This window comes from Echinococcus granulosus (genome assembly GCF_000524195.1).
Source record: "Echinococcus granulosus chromosome Unknown EG_S00001, whole genome shotgun sequence".
Classification (NCBI taxonomy): domain Eukaryota; kingdom Metazoa; phylum Platyhelminthes; class Cestoda; order Cyclophyllidea; family Taeniidae; genus Echinococcus; species Echinococcus granulosus.
The window spans coordinates 916314-940429 of record NW_020170381.1 but is presented as its reverse complement, the minus strand read 5'-3'; the positions used below and the strand labels follow the sequence as shown (position 1 = coordinate 940429).

The window sequence follows — 24116 nt, the reverse complement described above, 5'->3', positions numbered from 1 at the left end:
TAAAACAATTTGCCTTAGTAATAGAGTGCGGCACAACTATAATAATTAGGCAGCTGACCGACCTAAATAGCCAATTAACAAATTAGATAAATTGTAGAAAATACAGTACGGCCTGCGTAATAAGAAGGCTCTCTTAAATAAAGGAACACAATATACAAACACAGGCAATAAGCCTTTAAGATTTTTGAAAACTTTTTTAATAGTTAATTATAATTTTAAGCGAGGCAACTCTGTCCATTAAAGTCAAGTTGGTGGGTCTATTTTTCGGCCCTGTGGTCGGGAAATTCGAGTGGAATACAGCTCACATCTAAGTAGTATGGGAAGGATTCACAAATATTTATAGCCCATAAAACGTTAGTGTCTGTTTTGACTTCAAGACTGGTTAATGTAAGCCAATCGCTGTTCAACTAAAGCTGATTTAAAAGTAAGGCGTTTGCTATTTAACATTCAGTTATAGTAAAAAGACTGCTTATGTGCTCCACTGTTGCACCTTCGACGGGTAAACTAGCCTTCGGGGCGTGCCTGAAGCTTCAGGCCCTACTATGTGCCAAATACATGCATAATTGGCCTGGATACTGTGCCTTCTTTTGTCTCTGACAAAGGCTAGATCACTACGCTATGCATAATGCTTACTTTTGTGCGAAGTTTTCACACAACAAAATCTATTTTTATGTCTGTAATTTTGGAGCTAAAGAAACACCAAGTTAGCACAACTTGTCAACCAAAAGGTAGAATGGTAGGTAAAGGCTCTTTGTTCATTAGTCCTTACTAATGTGCCTGAGGAATCGAGATTAATGAGGAGTCAGAGTCTGTTTCCTCTTCAGGTGTCAATGACCTCCACTCTGCCATGAGAATAACAAATGCTTGTCTTTTTTAACTGGATTATTGTATTTAAATAAAACCGCCTCAAATACACTGCTTGCGAAGTGCAAAATGCAGGAGGACTTCGATTTTTTACTATTTATGTCACTTAGGGTTTCCCCTGAAAAACAGATACATAATGTAATATCTTATACTTATAGTGCATAAGCTTGTAACCAAAATTAGGGTAGTAAGACTAAGGCTCGTCAGAATATCTGAAACCTATGTGTTATTCACTTACTTTTCACGGTTTTTATCAACCTTAACTTCTACTTCTGCCAGTACGTTGCTTGAGCTTAGTGTTTCCAATTGCATTTAACTTTAGTTTTAGAATGCCTTTTTCGCTTAAGCGTTTTCTTAGTACATCTTGTAGTTATACATGCCTTTCACTTCTACCCAGCTTGTTTAACTTGTTCAACTTGGGTATTTTTCATCATAGTCTTATGAAATCAAGAAAATGAATGTCTATCTGTTGGTCAGTCGCGCTGCTAGCCTTTGCTGATGATTGCAGACTAAACGGTAAATGATTTGGCTAAATTTTTTGGTAATCATTTGGCGGCCAAAGCGCGCTATACCTCTTTTATGGTGCTAATTTTTGTCATTTAACAATATTGTTGCTTGCATCTGTAACGTGCGTACACGTTCGTCGTCTTTTTGTCGTATTTTTTTGGGGAATACCATAACTTTTTAAAGAAGCCCTCACGGTTGGTGAGTTTCCTCGGATTCTCGAGAAAATATCAGAACTGTCAGTACGTAGCTAGCATTGCGTTTTGACTGTCAACTCATTTTCTGTATTTGGGATTAATCTTGACGAGGTCTTGCGTTTTGCAAATACATTTGCGACTAGCAAGCTTTGTTCTTGGTACATCGATTTACCATCACTTGTCCTATTTTCATAAACCGGAAGCTTTTTGTCATTGGGGTCATTCCCACTAGTGTAAAACGGCTTTAAGGTACTGTACTACGCACTTCAGAAGTTTGTATTTATTTTAAAGTGCTAAAAATAGTGAGAATAGCCCATTTTGCCCCTACTGTCTGTGATGAAAAATCAAATTTTCACCCCATTCAATTACCTCTGTTCTAAATTAGTTTCCCGATAATGATTCTATGCTTTTTGTGCTTTTAGCATTTATAACTGTGTAAATATTCGTTTTTTTTTGAGCATTATTTCCGACTAGAATCACTTTTTGAATTGATCAATTGAACAGTAGTCCTTTCGAACTGATTTATCTATTCAATGGCCAATCAAACCCATATTCCTTCCGAACTCTAATTTCGCCTGTGTCTTGTTTCACCTCGTGGTCATGGTTAATAATTCTGCACTGATGTTTTTTGTTGAAAAGGGCCGTTCCTGCGAACGGTTTCTTATATTTCTTCATTGTTGAAATCTGGCACCCAGGCCTCATTATGCATCTTTTAGCGAAGTCCAATGTCCTCAGATATAGCTAAGAGACAACGTACTGTGCCATCGACCAAGGCTTACGACTTTGTTTGGCGAAGACCGGTCCCCACTGCGCTTCGAGAAGGCTCTTACTTCGACCGCTATGAGGAGGTGCGTTTTTTTGTGCGTCGCTCCATCACTTTCTCCACCTTAAACCCTAGTTCTTCGACTTTGGTCAGCTCATTTACATGAAATGGTGTAAAACTGCTTCTTTCTATTGGTCATTATCGTATGTTAATTTTTACCGCTTTGACTTATGCGTCACCAGACTCGGGTTTTTCCACATGCGCACTGGGCTGTGCCATAGTTCGCACCAGTTCCACTCTACTCTCCCCCGTCTATGTAAACGAGTCGAGTGGTAGGGTGTTTGACTTGCTTTCATTCCACACGATTGCGGTGGGCAGAGTTCTGACCCCGGTGTTCCTTTATGCTAATTGTGTACGGGGTCACGCTCGCTTGACCTCTCATTCCTTTCAACTCTTTGATCTCCATTCTTTTAAGCAATAACGGTTAAGTTCCTCTTTAGACAGTCGTTTTGATGAATCGTTTGTATTGTTTGTGGTCCTGTAAGGTGTCGTGCCATATTATTACAAAGAGATGGGGTGATAGAATTGCTCTTGCCTTATTTTGTGTCTACTATGTTCTCCATTCACAGGTCCTTATGCTAAGCCGAATTTATGCATATGAGTTTTTATTTGAAGGATTATACTCTTCTTCGTCTGGACTTTTGTTTGATAGCCTCACTAAACTTTACCGCCCTGTTTGTGAAGAGGTCAGAAGTTCTAACGTGAACGATTAAGCATATCAATGGGCTACCGACTACCTACATCATCGTGATGACGATTGATCGGCTTTAATGTGATTGCTAAAGTTGAAGTCTTACCTGTGAAGCTTAACTGAAATATGGTGAGTATTTCATCGATTCGGTGCAATTATTCGCCGCCTATTTTGAAGGTGTTATTTTTCAATTTATTTTCTTAAGTATATGACAGTTCTATATTACAAAGATAAATAATCTTGTTATTCGACTGGATTTGATCCATACTTCATCCATCCTTGACTAAATGGTTCTGCTTCCTTAGTTCATCAGGGAATTGAGCATTTGAACACTCCATGTACCTGTACTGGTAGCATCTTTCTGACCTCATTGTGAATACATTGGAAACTATGTTAGACTGGTCAGAGGTGATCTGCTCCAGATTCTTATCGTCACTGTCAAATTACTCCCTAAATTCTGACTTTCGGTTTAACGGTAGTTTTAGGTCTGTAGGACCTGTTTTGCATCGGCACTTTTGCTGTTTACGTTGATGATTGTGTCTGGTTTATCTTGGTATTGATTCATGGGGTGTGGAACAACTTCAGTAGGTGTGTCCAGAAAGGCGGTAATCACCCAAAGCGTGTTTGATTCTTTGGCATCCAAGATTATGCGAACGTTGAGCCTCGTGTTTATCTGGATGACGTTCGCTATGCACACAATTACTCTTTTAGTCCTAAGGCTAACTGACCCGAAATCACTTTAAACTGGGGTCCTCCTATAATGACATTTTGCCCCAACAACACTCTCCTCATGGGTATGTCGACAGTAGTATCCCCAGTTAAACGCCTTAACCTTCGTCTCTCATTAGCTGTGCTTTTATTGTCATTGCGCATACAACACAGTGGTCTTTATACGTGAAGGAATTGAATGAATGACAAATGAATGTCGGGATATGTATTAACATACGTGTAGCTTGACGCCGCTATTGTGCCTAGTGGTGTATATATATATATATATATGTAGAAGCCCGTGGAAGTCGGGACTGGAATGCACAGCAGGCGAATAAGAGAGGGATCAGGTTTTGTTCCATATCAGCTCTTATATGTAGTTTCCCTTCTCCTCCTCTACCAGTCCGCCGCATGCCTTTGCATCGGAGCTTCCGTTGGTGTGTGAGCACACGCTCTCTCGTCAGGGAGCAACCTGACACGCTCATGGCGGTGTCACTCCCACTTTCACAACTGGCTGCTGTGTGCTCTGGCTTCTTCCTCAATTTAGTCCCCTTTTTCCCTTTCTTGCGCTTTGGTTTACACCAAAGCCGTGTCAGGGTGCATGTTTTTTTCCAAACCCGAAAGGGGTCTCTTATTTCTTCAGCATATTCCGTACTTTGGTCTCTTTTTCATAGATGTTTAACTATTGACTCCTCATAAGGTGTTCGGGCCATCAAGATTGCCTTTATCATAGGAATTCGATTGCCACAACGCGGCTTAACTGAGCATTTAATTATCCCGATGAGATGTTACGAGTTTCAAAATCAGAATAAGTGTGCATCTCATTCGTCATATAACCCTTTTTGACATGTATTTGGCTATGATTTCATCCACATACCCAGGAGTTCACTTTCCATTCGTCGTAGTCGTTTATAAAGTGGCGTAATTACTTCCGGTGACCGAACCAAATGAGCTCTTTTCACCATGGATTGCCATTTTCTTCCAGTATAATCTAACGCTTTGCATTCAAGTGTTCTTTGGTAACACTTATGACTGTTCAATAGATCAGCCAGAGTTTGTAGCTCTCGGCTCTAGTTCCAAAGTCTTTTCCGTTCATATACTCCCTATGGTTGTTATCCTTTCACACAAATTTTGAGGTTTGAACACTTCGCGGTTTTATCTTCTACTCGAACTGCCTTTGAGTTTCAATTCTCTCTCAGATTCGCTTTTTCTCTGCCAACAATTAAGCTATTACGGAATAGCCTTTCCTTCAAAAACATTTTGGTCGCGGTCGTTTTCTCGTTTTTTGTTCGTACTGAAGCGCTTTGGGATGCATTTTACTTCATATGCATCATTGTGAAACCTTTATTGGGACAGAGGAGACTAAATCCATTGTTGTCAACTTTTTCTCGCTCAGTTCCTTGTTTCAGTTTAATTACACTTTGATTGGACATCTTAGCGTTTTCTGGATTAAGCGGTTTTTGAGTATGAGGCCTACTGAGCCACGTTTGTCAGCAATCATATTTTCCGTTTTAGTGGTACTTTTATGCTTTGGTGCAGTACCGTTGTAGCCAATAATAGCCATTGCATAAAATAGACGCTTGATTGACATCTTCTGCAGACATCTGTCTCCATAATGATTTTCGAAATTTCATCGTTCTTTAAACCGTCTTTTTTTTCATTCAACATCTCATGCATGCCTTTGGTTTACTTTGTTTGGTCGTTAAAAAAATTGTGCAGACCAACAATGCCTAGCATGTAGTGATAGCTTCAATTGTTGTTATACTGATGCATCTCCTTTCGTTTGCAATCTTTCGGAGTCAATTCATATACCTTATGTCCTTTCCCAGTCAGCTTTTCCATTTTCAACCTCGTTTCCGACTTGCTCTTATTGTCTTCAGTGTATTGTCTGACTTTCAGGAAACCGGAGCATTGGAGCTCGGTTGCTTCTTGCGTGTGGATGAAGATGGTTTCTTCCTGTTCTGGAAAAGTGAAACTAATGTAAGTCGTTTCCTTCTACAGGAAGAGTCTAAAACCATTTGCATTAATTGCTAGGCTAATGACAGCTTCTATGATTGACTGAGGTCGCTTACAGTTTGTATTCGGTGTAGAGCTGAGATTTCATAGTCAAGTCCCCTATGGATGGCTAAATCGTCCCTGCCTTTAGAAGCATTTGGATGACCTTGAGAACCCAAATGTCCCACATTCCCTCTGCATGCGTATGACCAATGCTTCGAGTTTTTCAATTATTATTGGTTCATTGTTACCCTTTCGCAGTGGTTTAAACACGGTTACGACCTCTTTACGTGACATTGACCCCACTTGGCTAGTGTTTGAAATGAAAAAAAATTATTTATATTGGCTATTAAGTAAGGGTAGAACTTTTCTGTCAGACAAGTGTCAAAACCTTCATCGGTGAAAAATTGGTGTCGCTGACATTTCCCGTTTTGGCGAAGGCACGGAGTTCTTCGTTTACATCACATGAAGCCAATTTCTCTGTTAGCAACAAATTATTTGTTGTTTGATTTTGAATGAATTCCGTTTGCATAGTACCCTATTAGTGCTTGTGTTCCAGTTACTAATTTTTATGACGGTATTCTGTGGAATTTCATTTACTCCGGTGTTTTCAGGCCATGCCGATGCCGTTATGGGTATTTGAAAAGACAAAATGTCTTTAAACAGTTCTCAAAGTTTTATTGCAATATCTCATCCATTATTATTTTAAAATCCGTATGGTTAAATGCAGCTTCTACCAACTTTTCAAATTTACGTTCCGGATTTTTTTTTAAATTCATTTTTTTAGGAGGGTCAGGTTCTAGAGCTTTCGCAGGTCAGCGATGTCCGACAAGGCACAAAACCCAAGGTATACCGGCTCTATTAATTTTTTGTTTGAGAATCGGTTTCGCAGACTCCGTTTTGAAATTAATTCGAAATTTGTAACAGCAAAATTCGAGTGTTTTGCAGCTTCCTTTGGGTTGCATTTCCTTTCTCACCCACAAGCACTTGTGGTTTGCATTTTCTGATCATCGCTTTTACATCTGCTTTAGTCTTTTCTTTCTTCACCCACACGCTACATCCTTAATCTCTCTCACTTCAAAAATGTCCTCAGCATTGTAAAGCCCAGTTCGCTTGAATTGTTTGCCGTTTCACTAAGCCTTTGTGCTTTGCATTTGAATTGGCGTCCCCGCAGTCTTGGTGATCTCTAAAATACACTTGCCCCCATGAATAGGCGATGGCTTCTTAGGCTATTACCGCGGACTCCGAGCATACACTTTGTGGATGCCTTTGAAGACGTTTTTGCTGCTCCCAATTGACTAACGAAGTTACCTATCCATAGTGGTTATGCTTGTGTGAAGCGTAAACTTTGTTATGCCATAAATTCCACCAAAATTAAACTTTAACGGAGGTGTTGGAGTTGGTTTGTGCACTTTCAACACCTTGTTGTGCTATTTCGATCACCACTTCACATTTAAGCGGGGGCATCAATGCACAACATATAATGCGTTTAACTTTTTCAGCGGGATCCATTGCAGCGTTTCTTCCGCCTCATGCTTTGGTGTTATTTTGCGCATCGACTATACTGAGTTCTCTGAACGTCCTTGCTCTTCAATTTACTACAGCTTTTACAGATTCTATCCCGAAAGTGTTTTTTTCTTTCACTCCTTGTAATCGTTAAGTCGTGGGTCTTGTTTTCTTTCCCTTATTGCTTTTGAATTCTTATCGACTATCTCTAGTGCCTCATTCATTTACAGAACGCTGAATGATAGATGCACTATTTCTTTATCCGGACAAGATTGGTATGTGTGATGTCCACTTAGCGAAAGCGCTATATCAGATTACATCGTGTGATGGTACTGGGCGCTACTTTGACACATTCGCTCCCTGTGACGTGTGAACTACACGAATAAACTTTTGTACAGAGGCCCGATCACATGCTCGAACTTATGGCGGTGTCCTGGAGCATGCAGTCATCCGTTAATAGAATTTGGTAGGCCTCTGGGAGTGTGCGTATCTTGCACAGTGTGATCTCTCTATCGTATTTTAGTTCCCATGGCCACGTTCCTAACAAAGATAAAGTATGCGTAGACACCTCCTACTAGAAGTTAACTACCCTTTTTGTCTGTTTTGTGTCACCTTCCTAATTCTGTGCTTGGGTACTAAACCATATTTGTCATTTAGTATATAGCACCTATACATCAGGCGGACTATTGTTCTAGAATAGATTTGATCTATATCATACTATTAATCTGCTTACCTTTTCGACCAATTGAACCCCATGAAAAATATTTTGCAGGATGAAAAACTACTGGGAGTTTTAATGGAGCGAATGCCCTCGGGTGGGAAGAACTTGGACGAGCGCATCGTGACAGTTTGCAGTGGACTAGATTTGGTAAACATCTCCTATACCAACTTCGTGGCCGCCTCAGCAGAAGTTGCCTCGGTGAGTCTCGTGTTCTTTGTCGCCAACACGACTTTAATGTTCAAAATAACCCCATAAGTCAGTCTTATTGTCTATAAGATCATTACTGCATAGTTACTGTACCATGAGTTGACCACTGAATACTGTATGCTTTAAGCGAAGAATTTCCGTTCCTAAGTTATTCATCCTGGTATTGGTATTTACATTTAGACATGCTGTACTCACTAGATCCATTTCTGCACGATTCAGAAATAAATCATACCAAAAGGATGAGGAATGTTGCCTGATAATTCTGATTTCCTGTTAATGCCTCATCAGTGAACCAGTCACACATATATCGTATAAACCTATAATCAGCAAGTCGTACATTCGGAAAACACTATAAGTTCCATAGTTCGGCTCTTTTACAAATGAATGTTAATTATCTTTTTATTTATTTCATTAATCTCCCCCAGATGAAAGTCATCTTATCATTTATTGTAGCTATGGATCCAGTCTGTGCGAGGTCTCACGCATAATACTAAAGCTCAAAATGTTTGTCCAATGACACAATTGCGGAAACAGTAAGTTATCCTCGCCATCTGTGTTAAATCCAGTAAATTTCTTCGTGGTTTTACCTCTCAGCGGGAGGCTATAACAACAGCCCCAAGCGTCAAATGCTTAATAATTTATAACTTATGAATTGAAGGAAACAACTTTGACTTTTAATCTCTAATTGGGTGTTAGGTTCAATGGCTCTTTCATGCCTATGCAAATGTCTTAGCATTTGCTGACGCGCTTTGCTGGCGCGTGCTGGGAGCCAAGCATCGGATGCTTTCATAGAATACTAATTTTTACTGCACTGAAAATGCGATTTAATTCTCCCCTTTCCCAAATGAATTCAATTTTACTCCAATCATCCACTCACGTGAGTGTAGTGTAAACTTTATTTCCCAAAATCCATCATTATTGTTCCAAGCTTACGTCTTGTAATGGTATGAAAGCAGTGAGTGCTTTCATGCCAATCAAATTGACAAATCCACTTTAATTCAGTCACAAATCTTCGTAGGTAAGCCACTTTAGCATAACTAGCCTATTTATTTTCAAACTTCTTCCGTTGTTTTGCTATGTTAGGGTTCAGTATTTTTATTTTGGATTGAATATTTTGCGATAATTTCGGCCCTTTACACTTTATTCGGTGTTTCAGAAAGTATTTTGCCTTTACTGTCTACTATCTGCCTCCCGTACTCATACTCTGTGACTGCAAACTTGGTAAATTGCATGTAATGATGCTCATCTAAACTACTTATTTTTGCCTAATTGGGCTTTTTTCGAAAGTCGATTCTGCCCTCGGCGTTTTCCGCACTCATTTCCAGCTTTTTCCATCATGTGCTTTGCACTTTTACGTGTTTTTATTACAATACTGCTGCTAACCTTCTATTATTGTATTTTTGTGCCTGGATTTCCACGTTTGCCCATTTAATGGGGTTGCTATTGGCAAATATTCTACGCGACTAAGTTAATTCTGCCCTGCTCCGTTACTTTAAAGTAGTTTATTCAGTTGGTCTAATTGTGAAGGATCGTTGTTTAAATTTTTCTTCGAAAAAGTAGTACTGACCCACGGTGGATGTTTACTCCGGCAGTTTTCCCTCTTCCAAACGATCAGTTGGCATTGCTTTCCCGTTTGCAGCTGGTTGCGGATAACACTGACGGTGAATCCTCGTGGCAAAATCCCCGTTAGAGTGGTGACCAAGACCTTCGCCTCCGGTCGCAACGAACGCATAATCTTCCAGAGTCTTAAGGATCTCGGTCTCCCTTCGGGAAAGGTAGTTCCCTTGCGCCTTTGCTTCATTTACGATTTTTCAATTAGTAGAACAAGGAATTCGCCAGAATCATTTTCACTCTATGGCAAGTGTGAGTGAGACTCAGGTCACTTGCTCCATGATCATTAATGGTGAAACAGGTGACCTTTGTTTACGGATCACTTGAGCCTAGGACTTTCAAGTTTTAATCATCAAGTTGACCGTTTTACTAAATAATGGATTTTAAAAAATGAAGTACTTTTTTATCCGGCTTGTTTGCAGTCGGTTCTTAATCTGCATTCATGACTGCTTAACTTGTCTAATTTGTAATCTTGTTTTAAGTTAAATGAACTCAATTAGTTGGCTGGCTGCATAGTCCTTACGCCGATAGTCAAAAAGATGTTGCTCAAGATTTTTGTGCGCGCTTGATGATATCGGGCTTCATCATCAAATTGTAAGCGCTTATGTTGGTTTTGCTTAATTTGACTTTAGAAACAATATCTCCTCATTGTAAATCTTGATTGCCATTATAGATTAAGGCTTTTTTTGCCTAGAATGATGAAGTAGAGCCCTCGGACTTCACGTTCGAACGGTTCTACGAATTGTATCATAAAATCTGTCCCCGAACTGACATTGAGGAGCTGTTCAAATCACTGTAAGTTGTAAACACAAAAATCAGTTTTAGTCTTTTGTCGTGTATATTCCTCTTTGTCTAAATTAGCGCACTGTGATACTGTAGATGTTGTTTTGTGTTTTTCATGCTAAATTCTGGATTTTGTAATGCTTCCTCTGGCTTTATGTCTTTTTTACTGTCCTTCGTATACTACATTCCCTTTTTTCACTAAGAATTTCTATCCCCACAAAGCAGTGTTTTGTAGTGTTTAATTCATTTCATTTCGTAACTTATTTATTTGGCTTGTACAGAGCAAAAATGAAAAATTGGGTGCTTTTGCTAGACTCGTATGCGATTCGAGTCCACCCTTCAGCGTACCGCTGTGATTTATTATGTAATTCGAAGGCGTCTTTGGAGGCTGAATAGTTCATTTCAACGACTTGTTTTTCCTCTACTTCAGATCTCATGGCAGGGACACAATTACTGCCGACAAAATGATAGAGTTTTTGAATGAGGTATGGTAAATAGACCCATCCACTGCACTTTTGTCCTGTGTAACTCCACCATTTCAACATTATTCTGTAGCTGTCCTTATTTCAAAATTCGGCTATGCATTTAGGCTAAACCCGGTCATTATTTCTGAACCTTCAAAAGGCGATTCAATTCTGCCTGCTTCTTTCGAACGGCAGAATGCATCAAATAGCTATATACAGTGATTTATACGAGGAAAATACTATATAATTTATGCGTCCTCCCCTTCTGAAAGCATTTTTGTCGCCTGTTAACTTTTCCTACATTTACCAGGTTCAACGTGATCCTCGTTTAAACGAGATTCTTTATCCCTACGCAAATCGCCACACGATCCGATATATTCAGGAGACATATGATTCACGAGACAAAAGTAACAGTTCTGGTATGTCTGATGGAATTTCGGTTTAAATTTATTATGATTAATGGCCATTTCAGCGTGTTCCCTTGAAGGTTTAGTTTTTTTTCATCATCATTATAGTAGCTTTGTGGCTTAGAATAGGTTCAACTTTTGCAAGTAAGCCATATGCTTGATTTTGTTTCTTAAATTCATTTTTAAATGCTTTTAGTTTGCAACATTATGTGGTTTTATTTTATTCTTTATATTATCTTTTGTATTAGCTCGCTTCCTTTTAGCACCTTTTGCTTTCGAATCTACTTGATTGATGTGGTCACAGCTATGCCATCTTTGAATGAAACATTAAAAGTTTACGTTCTTGTGTAATTGTGAAATGATTTATTTTGCACTTTACCATAGATTAACGAAGCAAATGTTATGCATTGTGAATTATTATCTGTTTCATCAGTCTCATAAAGATAATTTTTAAACTATCTGTTGAATTCTAGTCATCAAATCAGATGCTCCAACCGTCTTAGTGGAAAATCCATTATGCGAGATCCTGAAAACCTATTAATACGTCCCATTAAAATTGTCCGAATTAAAACGCGGTTGTTTTTCTCAATTCCTTCGACCCCTTCCAGGATGATTACTTTACCCTCATAACTATGACAAACGATAACTCATTCCCATAGTCATTGTTTTTTTGAATTTGTAGACACTGTGAGTCTGAAAGGCTTCTATCGCTATCTGATGTCGGATGACAATGCCCCAGTTTTTCTCGATCGACTAGATATATATCAGGATATGGACCAACCGTTGTGCCACTACTACATCAATTCCTCGCACAACACCTATCTCATTGGTAGACAATTCGGTGGCAAGTCGTCGGTCGAGATCTATCGACAAGTACTTCTTGCTGGGTGTCGGTATGTCGCAACATTTTCTAACTTTTTATTTTACGCTTCAGGTAATTAGATGGGTGTAAATCGGTCAATTTTTTAATCCTTAGTGGCTCGCCTTGTCGGCAATTACAGTAATTGCGTAATTTTGTTGGCCGATTCTATGCGTTTGCTTTTTTACTTCAAAATTACTGCAGTTCTGCTCCATTCATCATATATGGACGCTTTTTGCATGGCTTTGTGAGCTGAGCTTATTATTGGGCTTATCGGCGTTATATTCATAGACTTGGTTCTAGATCGTCTTTCAAAATTACAGATTTTTTAAACCCAATGTTTTTATCATTTTTTGTCTCAATATTGTTAGTAAACCGTTACTCTCCACATGTCTTAAATATTTGTACACTTAGTATCTTCACATCCTTCCCGGAGATGCTTGATTGTTTTCGGAATGAGCTATTGTTTCCTACATTTGCTTTGGGTCGTCTGAATATCTATGAAATACATGGGGGCCTGTATATGTGTGCACATACACTCATTCTCCCTTCCTTTCGGGACGCTGCATCCTCACTCTTAGAATAGCTCCATATAGTCTTTCGAGTACACACGTCAGATAAGTGAATTTCGACTTCTTTTACTAAATTATTTAATATTCGGTGTACCGGAAGCTTAGTTGTCGTGCACCACCTCGAATGCACTCCCGCGTCATGAATTTTTTTTACCTGTTTGGAATGATTGTTTTCAAAACTAGATATTATTCCCCATTCAGATTCTTATATCGCTTCGTTACGTGTTTACCTAGTATCCCTTTCTCACAGGTGTATCGAACTTGACTGTTGGGACGGCAAGGGGGAGGATCAAGAACCTATCATCACTCATGGAAAAGCTATGTGTTCTGACATTCTTTTTAAGGTAAGCGCTTTAATGTTTTTCACCAAATGTTCCAATTAAAAGTGAAGTGTAGAACAAAATCATTTTATCCACTATCATAAAAATGAACGTTTAGATTATCAACTCGAGGATTGCTAGCTTATTATTCCACTGGGGTAGTTGGATGCTTATGCAAAAGTACTAGCTTAATTTCTCATCCTATCAGAGAACTAGAAACAATGTGCATTAGTACCAAAAGAAATCAAGCCCCCATTCCTTTTTTCATTGTATCGCACTGACTATTTTACTTGTATGCCAATTTTGTGCAATTTCAATGGAGTTACCGTTAACTTTGAACATTTAGGATGTGATATATGCCGTCCGGGACACAGCTTTTGTGACTTCAGAATATCCTCTCATTATGTCTTTCGAAAATCATTGCAGGTACGCTAACAAAATTTCTTTCGCCTACGCGTTTGATTGTGGCCATTTTTTCAAACCCGAGTAAATATTGCGCTCACGATTGTTTGGATGCTAAGGTCACGTGTTTTGTGTGTCTCCTACGCCTCGACAATTATTGTGCAATGTTACATTTCACCTCACCTGCTACATTCCAGTCCCATACTATCCAAGCATTGTTGAGCAACAACACGTACTTTGCCACACACATGTAGATGAAGACTCAGTGTCGCGTTTCTCTGGCTCTGAAACGCTCGCTTTAATAAAACATAATATCGGTGGTTTTCCACGGATAACCAACAGCACGCAAACATCCGGTCAATAGCAACATTGATTTAATAAATATTAATGAAGTGATCGTGAAAAATTGTTTTTTAACCTATTATTGCCATTTTCAATTTTACATAATTACACGTTCCACAATTGGAATGAAACATGCTATTTTGCTTCCTACATTCAGGCACTCGAGTTCAATTTTCTACACTTAAAATTGAGTTTTAATTTATCTAATGACGATCTCTAAATTTTTTGTTGTTTTGTAGCAAACACCAACAATACAAGTTGGCGAAGTACTGCGAAGACATCCTAGGTGACATGCTGCTGACAAAGCCACTTGACAAACATCCCGTACGTTTCCTGCTCTATCACTTCTCCCTCTCTCATATGTATCAACCTAATTATGGTATCCTTCTTGGTCTTTTGCCTGTTCGTTGAGAGGTAGAAATAAGTCGGGTTCCTAGTCTGAAATTGAGTCATCATTACGTTGCATGTGAATCTTGCCTAATGAACGCGTACATTCTTGCGCATTTAACCTATTTAATTGTTTGAGCAATTACTATTGAAATATTGTCCGTGCCTATGTTTTATGTATTGTACTAGTGTAAAGCAATAAATTCTTCTATTTCAACTTTGCTACTTCTAAATTCACGTTAGTAGAACTGTTGATTTTTCATACTTTTTGCCAATGGATCAGTCTATCGTTTTGTCTTCTCTCTGTTTCCGAATGTAAACTTCAGTATCTTTCCAATTCGTAGCTTGAACCTGGTGTTCCCCTCCCATCCCCTGAGAAACTCAAAAGGAAAATTCTCATCAAGAATAAGCGCCTGGACCCTGATGTCGAAAAGCGTAGGTTGTTCACTTTCTCGGCATTGACAACTACCAAGATTGCATCACCATCTCTATATCTGTTTTAGTTGGTCTAATCTTTGAGGCCTATATTGACTTGAATGCTTAGTAGTTTTAGATGAGAAAAGGTGTTTTACCGTGACACACACTTTTCCGCATTTATTCTGCTGTAAATCCCGGATTTATTAGTTAACGCTAAGTTAATTATGCTTATAAATCACTAGTTGCGAAATTCCTATTTAAAATCCTCTCATATATACAGATTAACGCCTTGTAGGTCTACATTTTGCTAGTATTTGTAAACGCCTATGCCGGCCATTTATTCTAATCCTCGTGCAGCGAAGGTGACCATTGTTCCGGTCGTTAATAATTGCGATGATCCATTGACCTTTTAGACCAACTGGAATTGTTCATAAAAGGTCAAGCCGATCCTGTGCAAGAAGAAGATGATGTGGCAGAAGATCCCGATCCCCTTGGCTCCACTGATTGTGACGTCAGCCCCATAAACGGTACGTGTTTATTGTCGCTATCCCACCTTTTTGTACTTTCTGAATGCTTTAATGTATTTGAAGCTTTTTCAATGTCATTATAGTCTAAAGGATACTGGCTGAAAACCACAATAATTTCTCCGGTTCAGAAATTTAGTCATTGTTTCGTTCACTTTCCTATCCAATAAAGTTTAATCTGGTATCACTAATGGCATCTTTCATTGTCATTTTAAACTTTTTTTTAAAATTCTTAAGGTTGACTTTGATTTAACCCTCATTTGGCTAAAAAATGGCTTCCGATGTCTTTGATTTTTGTTCTGGTTTCTGCCTAGGTGATATAGATCCTCATCCGGAAACCAAAATACGGCCCGGCTCGGGCCAAATCAACGCCCTCTCTACTAGCAGTGCTTTTTCTTCCTCTCTGATGGGCAAGCTCTCCGAAACTGAAATGAAGCGATTAATAATGAAAAAGGTAGCTCTTGTTATTCTATTTCTTCCCCTTATTGAAAGTCAAACCTTGCTAAAGGTATGGCTCGCTTAGATCTGTTGCGATTATTTGTCAAGACAAAGCGGGGCTCATAAGGGTTAGCACTTTTACCACTTTTGCATATTTTATATCGCATTTTGGTTTTGCTGATTTTTATGCTAAAAATTGCTTTGATATCCCACCTGGTTGATAAACGTTTAACTGAATTTTCTGTCTCATGTCTAACTTTCTATCTATTCTTCCCTACCTTCGCCGCAATTTTTTGCGTGATGTTCACTTCGGATCAACAGGAAGAGGTTCGTATTTATTCATTGCGCAATCTCTTAATTCGTTTTTCCCGTCTAGTCAATTTTACTTTCAAGATAGTAGTTTCTTTTATTGGCCAAAGTCTCACGGTAAAATCAAATACATGAGACTAGTTATTCCATTTACATTCTTTTGTAAAACTGTTTCTCTTGAAGTACTTTGAGCTGTTCTGGCAATGTGATGCTTGGCCACTATCAATACGCTTGATACTATGCACGCCGTTTTTTGACTTCATTCTAAAGTTCATATATTCCACGAAAAGCATATGGCGAACTTGAACCAACGCCTTGTCGCCTTACGAAAAAAGCGTTTTTTAAACAACTGTATGTTTTTTGATGACAATGCTGTAAACGTTCTGCTTTTGACTAATGTCTGGTGAGATTTTTTTCTGACCTCTTTGAAAGTTTCTCTGGCCTGCGTTGAAATATCTTTCCGTCGCCCGTGGATTTTTTTCCAAGCTAAAGAATGTGTTTAATTTCTAGGACACTTAATCAAAGGCTCCGCTTGTTTTTTCTCCGACAGTTTTCTTTTTGTCGTTGGCATCATAATTCCTCCTGGTCGCTTTAATTCACGCCTCTCATTAGTACAAACACGTTGATAGGGTCCTTAGAATTGATATGAATTTAATCACAATGTTGACTACTTTTTTGCATTTAATATTAGATTAAAATTTCTTAGTCTCGAAACAAACCTGACTTAAGTGACTTATTTGTGAATTCTCCGATACACTTATTGTGTATGCGGAGCAGCCTGAGATTTGTAATCCACATGTTTGCCAATCACTTGTGCGGTTGCTTTCCGTCGATTTGCGTTTTCCCCTCCTCTACTGCAGGGTACTCTAACTGCAGAAGAAGAGCAGGCCATGCTGGCCCAGTACCATTACACAGGTGCGACGAAGACAATTCATCCCCTTCTCTCCTCTATGGTCAATTATGCCCAACCGGTCAAGTTTCAAGGCTTTGACATCGCTGAAGGTCAGTCTCGGTTTAGTGCACCTCATTTCAATCCGAATTAGAAGTGTTCTGGAAATACTTGTTATTTTGACAAATTCATATACGCAATAGGCCTAGTGACTGCATAGATTACATGTAATCATTGGATTAGAAACACAACTTAATCTATAAAGTTTCTATCTCCTCTTTTAGTGTTCACTAGTATTTTCGCTAGCTAGATCAGTTTTAATTTTCGATTATATTTTGTCTCGTTGATAAAAGCTTTAATGTAGATTTCTTTTCCCTTCCACCCTCTGTGTTGTTTGCCTGGTCCTGTGCCAAATTGCATGTTGTGCTTTGCATTAATGCATATCCATGCGTGGATCATTGTGCGGTGCATATGTAGATGAGAACATCCACTATCACATGTCCTCCTTTAGCGAGACGGTGGCTTTGGGTTTGATGAAAAATGAGGCCATCGAATTCGTAAAGTATCCTTTTCTTCTTCGAGGTCTGCGTGAGAATGCCTGTGAAGCATGCTCCCCTCCTCAGCGTCTTGGATTAATGCTTAATGTTCTTTCCTTTTCCCTATCCCTTTGCACATGTTGTTTGAGCAAAACGACTGTCTTTCCAAATGTCGTCTTTCAATGAGAACACTGCTCTTGGTCTCATCAAGCGGAGTTGCACGGAATTCGTTTGGTATCTTTTTTGTGTGTTTTATTTTATCTTGTTTCTACTTTGCATGAAGGACCTTTGTTATGCGGTTCTTTGTTTACGCTACATGCTTGCGTGCATCCTTGAAGTCCTTTTCAATACGCCACTTCGTTGTAATACCCTGCCTGGTACTATTAGTATTAGTATTGTTATTTACTTAGTTTTGGACAGATTTGTTATCTTGCTTTCGTGTACACTTAATGCTTGTAAATAATATGTTTGATATCACTTTTATTAATGGTTAGATGTGCCATTTAACCCTTATGTGGTCTTAGCGTAGCAAATTCACAAATCACCATTTAACATATTTGCTATCCAGCTTCTTTATAGTGTTTTATGTTAATTCCTTAACCGATGAAAATAGTTACAACAAGCGTCAGATGAGTCGCATTTACCCACGTGGGAACCGTGTTGAGTCCAGCAACTACATGCCTCAGGTAATATGGTCGTTGAAAGCTTGCTATAAAGTACTTGACTTATTAACGGAACCAGCTTAGAGGTTTCCTGCTGGGTGTGTTCTCGAGTGGTATTATCACTGGCAGTTATCCCAAAACCTGTAGTTACAATTCAACAAATTGGTGGTTGGTCATTATCATCCTTTTGTGTCAAGTTTTTTCCCGCATTTCTAATTTTTAACTAGCTTTTAGAGTGGACTTATAGCCTTGCTTTTTTTGCACTGTGCTTTCCTCGTGCACTTTGTTGCGAGTTGGCTGCCTCTTCATCTCATTTAAAATTACTGTTTTCATTATCGACACATTCCATGAAGCAAAGTAACTGATAGTTGGCTAATTTTTCGGAATTTCTAGATTTTTTGGAATGCAGGATGTCAAATGGTCGCGCTCAACTTTCAAACGCCCGATCTTGCCATGCAACTGAATCAAGGAAAGTTTGAATACAATGGCAATTGCGGGTAAGTTTAAAACCTATGTTTATCTCATTTTTGCACCAAACGTACGCGTCTCAGCCACCCAACCTCACTTTTGGTTTTATTGGTGCTACTGATATCATAGTTTAGGGCGGATGAAATTCGGCAATACCCCATGTTTTGTCTGTGCTTCGCTGTGTAAAGGCTACTGACATCTTATCGTCTTAAAACATTTCTTGCTCAAATCCAGTAGTTTAGATTGGTCGAAGGTTTGCTGCTTTACCTGAACTACTATGCTCAGGATTTATAAAATGTAGTTCTTTGTAAACATATAAATAATTCGTTTAAAAAATGGGTATAGAATTTCCATTTTGGATGAATTTCCTTGCCCTAAAGCTTACTCATGCCAATAACTGTTGAACCAGTTTCAAAAATAAATACGCACTGCATAAAATGGGAAATGTGTTAGCCAAAGCAGGCCTTTTAATGACGAGTCTAATTTTTCTTTCACTTTTGTTAATGTAGCAGTTAATTTATCATCATCCTTTTTCGTTTTATGGGAGCGTAAGTTTTTTACGGTGGACATTTCCCCTACCTTCATTTAAATGCCTATTTCAAGTTATTTCCTTTAACTATTACGCGTATTCTATTCACTTATTGCAAATGCGTGCTTTGATTATTTGAGGTATCTATTGAAACCAGAGTTCATGAGGCGTCCGGAGCGCCAGTTTGACCCCTTTTCGGAGTCCCCAATGGACGGTGTGATTGCGGCGACTTGCGAGGTGCGAATAATCTCGGGCCAATTCCTCTCCGATCGCAAAGTGGGCACCTACGTTGAGGTGGACATGTACGGTCTGCCCACGGACACTATTCGCAAGGAGTTCCGCACCCGTGTGGTACCCAACAATGGCCTCAACCCCGTCTACGGCGAAGATGCTGTCTTCGTCTTTAGAAAAGTGTGTAACCTATTCATCTCTTCGCTCCCTTCCTTAATCTCTTTTGGCACCTCATCGTGCAATTACCTCATTTGCTTCCATCGCATAGATCTCTACTTGGTTCATGAAGTTTGTGGGCGCAAAATATCGTGATTTTGTGCAATTATTTCGTGCACGCAGTACCTTCATTCGCTTCTTACGGTTGGCTGGGTAATACGCGCCTCCTGACCTTAGTGTGTTATTCCCAGTTTTCATATGGTGTTAATTGTTAAGTCTAGCCCATAATTTGCATTTATTATGGCGCTTGGTCTTCACCACTTTCGGCTGTTACTTGGGAAACTCCTTTTTGCCATTTTAGGGAGGTGTGTAATCGTCCCAAATGAACTTATAAATGATTTTTCCCGAACTATTGCTAAACCTTACCGCAAACTGAGGTATCTAATTTGGTCTGTAGAAGACCATTGAATATTAGGAAATTTAGCTGTGGCAGCCACCAGACGCTTCTGCGGTCACTGTTCCTTCTGTCTGCGCTGCCAGATGTCGGCGCGTTATGATGCCTATCTGTGTGTTCGATTCACCTTTTGACAGTGGCCTAAATTATGGTGGCGGTGTACTCGCGAAGAATCTGGCGACTATGCTGCGATGATTGGTCTATCTATTTTTAGTCAGACATGCATGAAAGCATCCTATGGATTAATAAAAGTAGACGCTCTCTGAAATTACAAATTTAGTGCTTACTTTACTGGTTTTGCAGAGCAACGGTTCTGTAAATTTTCTTTGTTCATTTTCCCTATGGAGGATAGCTTTCTTAGGGTAGCTAAATGCACGTATAGGTTCCATTGCTGACTTGCTTAATTTATTCCAACTTATCACTTCATTATGTTTATTCCTGTGCTTTTGTCTATTTTAAAATACCTATAAGTATGCGTTCGATATAACCAGATAATCGCAAACCCGTTTTTAATTGAGAAGGAATTACAATAGGATTGACAGTTTACTATGGAGTTCATTGCCATTTCCCTGTTTTTTTATCAAAGTTTATGAGGGTGGATTACTCAAACCAGGATGGTGTTTTGAATCAATCAATAATTGGTTAAAGAATTTGGATATCCATAAAAAGACCCCATTTTATTCAATAAGGAAGATTTGAAATCAAACTGATTTACTCTACTATTTCCATTTGTATTACCGGCACTGCTTGAATTGACGAATGATCGAATTAACTCGTTTTGAATACTCCTAACGTAACGGTTGTTACACACTCGGGCATTTCAGGTGGTACTTCCGGACCTGGCGGTACTGCGCTTTGCGGTTTACGAGGACACCGGCAAGTTGATTGGCCAGCGTGTACTACCACTTGATGGCTTGCAGTCGGGCTATCGGCACATCTCTCTTCGAACTGAGGGCAACTTCCCTCTGTCCTTGCCTACTCTTTTTTGCCGTGTCTCCTTGACCACCTACGTTCCCGAAGGCCTTAACGATCTTGTTGATGCCCTCTCTGATCCCCGAGCCTTCTTGAGCAAAGAGGAACAACGCATGAAACAGGTCATTTGTGCTTCCATTATGTCTTTTCATATCCTTTCCTGTTAATGCCAAACTGGTAGGCATTTTCTCATATCCACAGAGGAAAATGTCTATTGCACTAGACTTTTAACACCGTTAACAATTACCCTAAATAGATTATGAGCATTGCATTGGATTACTGAAGTACTTTGGTCATCTGATATCTGTTACTACGTGCCTCGTTTCATTATGAGTTATCAGAATGTCAGTCGTTACCTTTGGGTTCTGCCCTTTAAACCTGCATCTGATTGTTCACTATGCTACTGTTGTTCAGCTTGCGAGTATGGGCATCGATTCCTCTGAGATTGATGAGGTATCCTCATCCTCAACGAAACTGACCTCTATGCTGAAGCAGCGGCCAGTGGGCAGCGGCCCCACTTTGAGCAGCACGACGTCGGGGGTGCCAACAGGTAGTGCGGGTTGTGCTAGCGCAGGCGGCGGTGGTGGTGGAGGTAGTAGCAGTAGTGGTGCGGGAGTTGGATCGGCTTCGGGACTGTGCCTATCTTGCCTCGGTCCCTCTGGCGACCCTCATCGATTGACCCCTGCCTCTGTTACTGGGGTCGCAGCCTCCACCGCCTACGGCTCTGGTACCGCTTGCATCGCTGTTTCCACACCTGGACCCTCCGGAAACAGTACTAAAAAGGAGGATAAGAAAGGTTTGTCACGTCTCGTAACCTTTATTTCGATTTTTCTCACTTCTTACTGCGCTCGTTTTCTTTCACCTACTCTGAAACAGAAGATCCCAAGTTCCCATCAATTTCCTTGGCAATGCTCCGAAGTGACAAGAACTACCGGAGACTAGTGAAGAAGCAAGCTAAAGAATTGGAGAGTCTTCAGCGAAGGCACGAAAAGGAAGCGGCTGCGATGCTTCGAGCGCACTCACTCCTCACCGACAAACTGAATGCCTCCCATGCCAAGGCCATTGCTTCCTCCACCTCGAGTCTACGTAGCACTCCCCAAAAGTACCTCCTTTTTGTTTCTGTTCTGTGGCAATAAGGTTTGTTGTCTTTATGTATTTCTCTGGCTTGGTGATTGTCGTGTTAATGCTTTTCTCTCAGCTACCTGCTGCGAGGCTTAAACCGGAGTCGGTTGGCTTCGCTGCCCACAAAGCTGTAAGTTGATAGCACCTGGCTTCCCGTCTCTCTATGTGTATGCACCACTTATAAATCTCCCTCCCCACCTCAATCTTGCATAATTTCGAAGATCACCGCCATTTACTGGGTGGTCAGTAGTTACCAAGCCAATTGTTTTCGGACATTTCCTATTCCTCTTGGATGATCTTGGCATTCGTAGAGTTGTTTTGTTTTATTTAAATCGAACTTTGCCCTTTTGGTGACTGTGCAGGAGTCAATCTATGTGCTTTTGGTGCTACATTTGAAAAAAAACCGAGAACTGAAATGCTAGCTCTGTTGTTTGCTCATTGATACCTAAGTTTTTTTAGTTGTTTCACATCATATGTATTTGCATCTACATTGGCTATTCATTTATAAAAAATATGTAACTGTGTTTCTTGAATCGCTAGAGTGAACGGAGTGGGAACACCCTTGAAGGAGGCGCACATCGCACAAATGAACGATCTGGTACGTCAACAAACCGACGAGTGGAGCAAACTTAAGTGCACTCAAATGAGCGAAATTCACACCCTCGTCCTCACATTCATAGATTCTCGAAAGGATCTCCTCTTAAAGGTACTAGCCTTTTTTACAATCCACCGAAAGCTTAATTTCTCGAGACATGCTTTCGTTCTCACACATAGTCTCAGTTTCGCGACTGCAAGAAATTCCTCAACGTTACATTTTTATGCCATCGCAGGCAGGACTCCAGTCAGGTGTGCCAAGCATTGTAAAAACGACAATTTATTCATCTTTGTTGACAAAACTCACTAATCCTTTTGAAAGTCTTGTACATTGAGATACACCTTTTGTCTTGCTGACCCTTCCCTTTCTAGATACTGCTTTCCCAAAAGCTTTTGGTAGCACTCATGAGTAAGCATCGTAAATGTTTCGGTTAAATCGTCCTTTTAATTGGCCATTAGCCGTAAGTATAATCCTTCGTTTGATATTATTTTATCTGCCTCATCTGAAAGCGAAGCGCCTTTAGGGATTGCATTGCATAATTAAGTGTTCATACTAAAGAAATCAGATCTCAGTAGATGGTGACGCCGTTCACCATTATTGAGTAAATGTGTTTATTTAAAGTGCTACTGCGTCCCAACCCACTGCATAAAATTGTCCACTCTCATCCCTGTTTAGATTCTCCGCGATACGCACGATGAGCAGAAGCGTTTGCTGAAACAGATCCAGGAACGCGAGAACAAGGACATGAAAGCACAACAGATCAAGATCTCCCTCGACTCCAACCGTAACGTTATGAACGATCCCAAGTTAAAGAACAAGGCGGAGCGTGACCGTCGGATTCGCGAGCTAAAGGACTACAACACCAAGCGCTTTATCGACCAGCGGAAGGCGCAGGCTCAGCGTAACGATCGTCAGGCACAGGATCTCCTTCGCCGCCACGAGGAGGAGGAGCAGGGTGTCATTGCTGGTGTCAATCGAGTTCGTTGTTTTGCTCTTAAGCGTTCCTTCTTCCTTTATTGTTAACGCCAATATTACCAGCTTTAAAATATTTGAAATGGAATTGATTCAGTGTAATATTCCATTGCCTGCAGTTCCTTTCTAGAAATCGGGCTCGAAATCATTCTCTTGCTCATTTTATGCACAATTTATAGGTTCTACTTGCTACATCAGAACCCAATGTCTTCTTTCGAAGGGCAAATTTCCAATCTTATCGATTCTAGCGCACCTAACTTTGCCTCTGTTGGGCTATTGTCAGAAAGTCGGTTTTCCGTGTTTGAACTCTGCGCGGTACTTAAAAGTTTTAGTAGAAAGACAATAACCGATTTTCTAATCTTGTAGGAACGCGACGAACTCATTCGCAATTATCGAGAGGAATTGTTGGCCAGCAAGCGTGCGACAATGATTTAGATGCGTCACGAAATGGTTTTTCACGAAAGCATTCTCTTCTGTGC

At 39.9% G+C, this 24116-nt stretch overlaps 1 protein-coding gene across 1 annotated transcript; it reads left to right on the top strand. All coding sequences in view use genetic code 11, as the record gives it.

Moving 5' to 3' along the window:
* Nucleotides 1–2290: 2290 nt before the first annotated feature.
* On the top strand, nucleotides 2291–24072 carry EGR_00105 (1-phosphatidylinositol-4,5-bisphosphate phosphodiesterase beta-4; the record flags this gene model as incomplete). Its single annotated transcript, XM_024489354.1, has 27 exons — nucleotides 2291–2413; nucleotides 5687–5767; nucleotides 6570–6629; nucleotides 8061–8207; nucleotides 8670–8749; nucleotides 9856–9991; nucleotides 10522–10622; nucleotides 11041–11095; nucleotides 11385–11493; nucleotides 12164–12374; nucleotides 13163–13256; nucleotides 13579–13658; nucleotides 14216–14300; nucleotides 14708–14798; nucleotides 15194–15307; nucleotides 15619–15812; nucleotides 16912–17053; nucleotides 17418–17584; nucleotides 18532–18635; nucleotides 19276–19546; nucleotides 20801–21070; nucleotides 21363–21744; nucleotides 21825–22050; nucleotides 22611–22776; nucleotides 22845–22916; nucleotides 23341–23643; nucleotides 24004–24072. 27 exons carry the CDS (start codon nucleotides 2291–2293, stop codon nucleotides 24070–24072), a joined length of 3933 nt encoding a protein of 1310 aa, XP_024356032.1.
* Nucleotides 24073–24116: the final 44 nt, after the last annotated feature.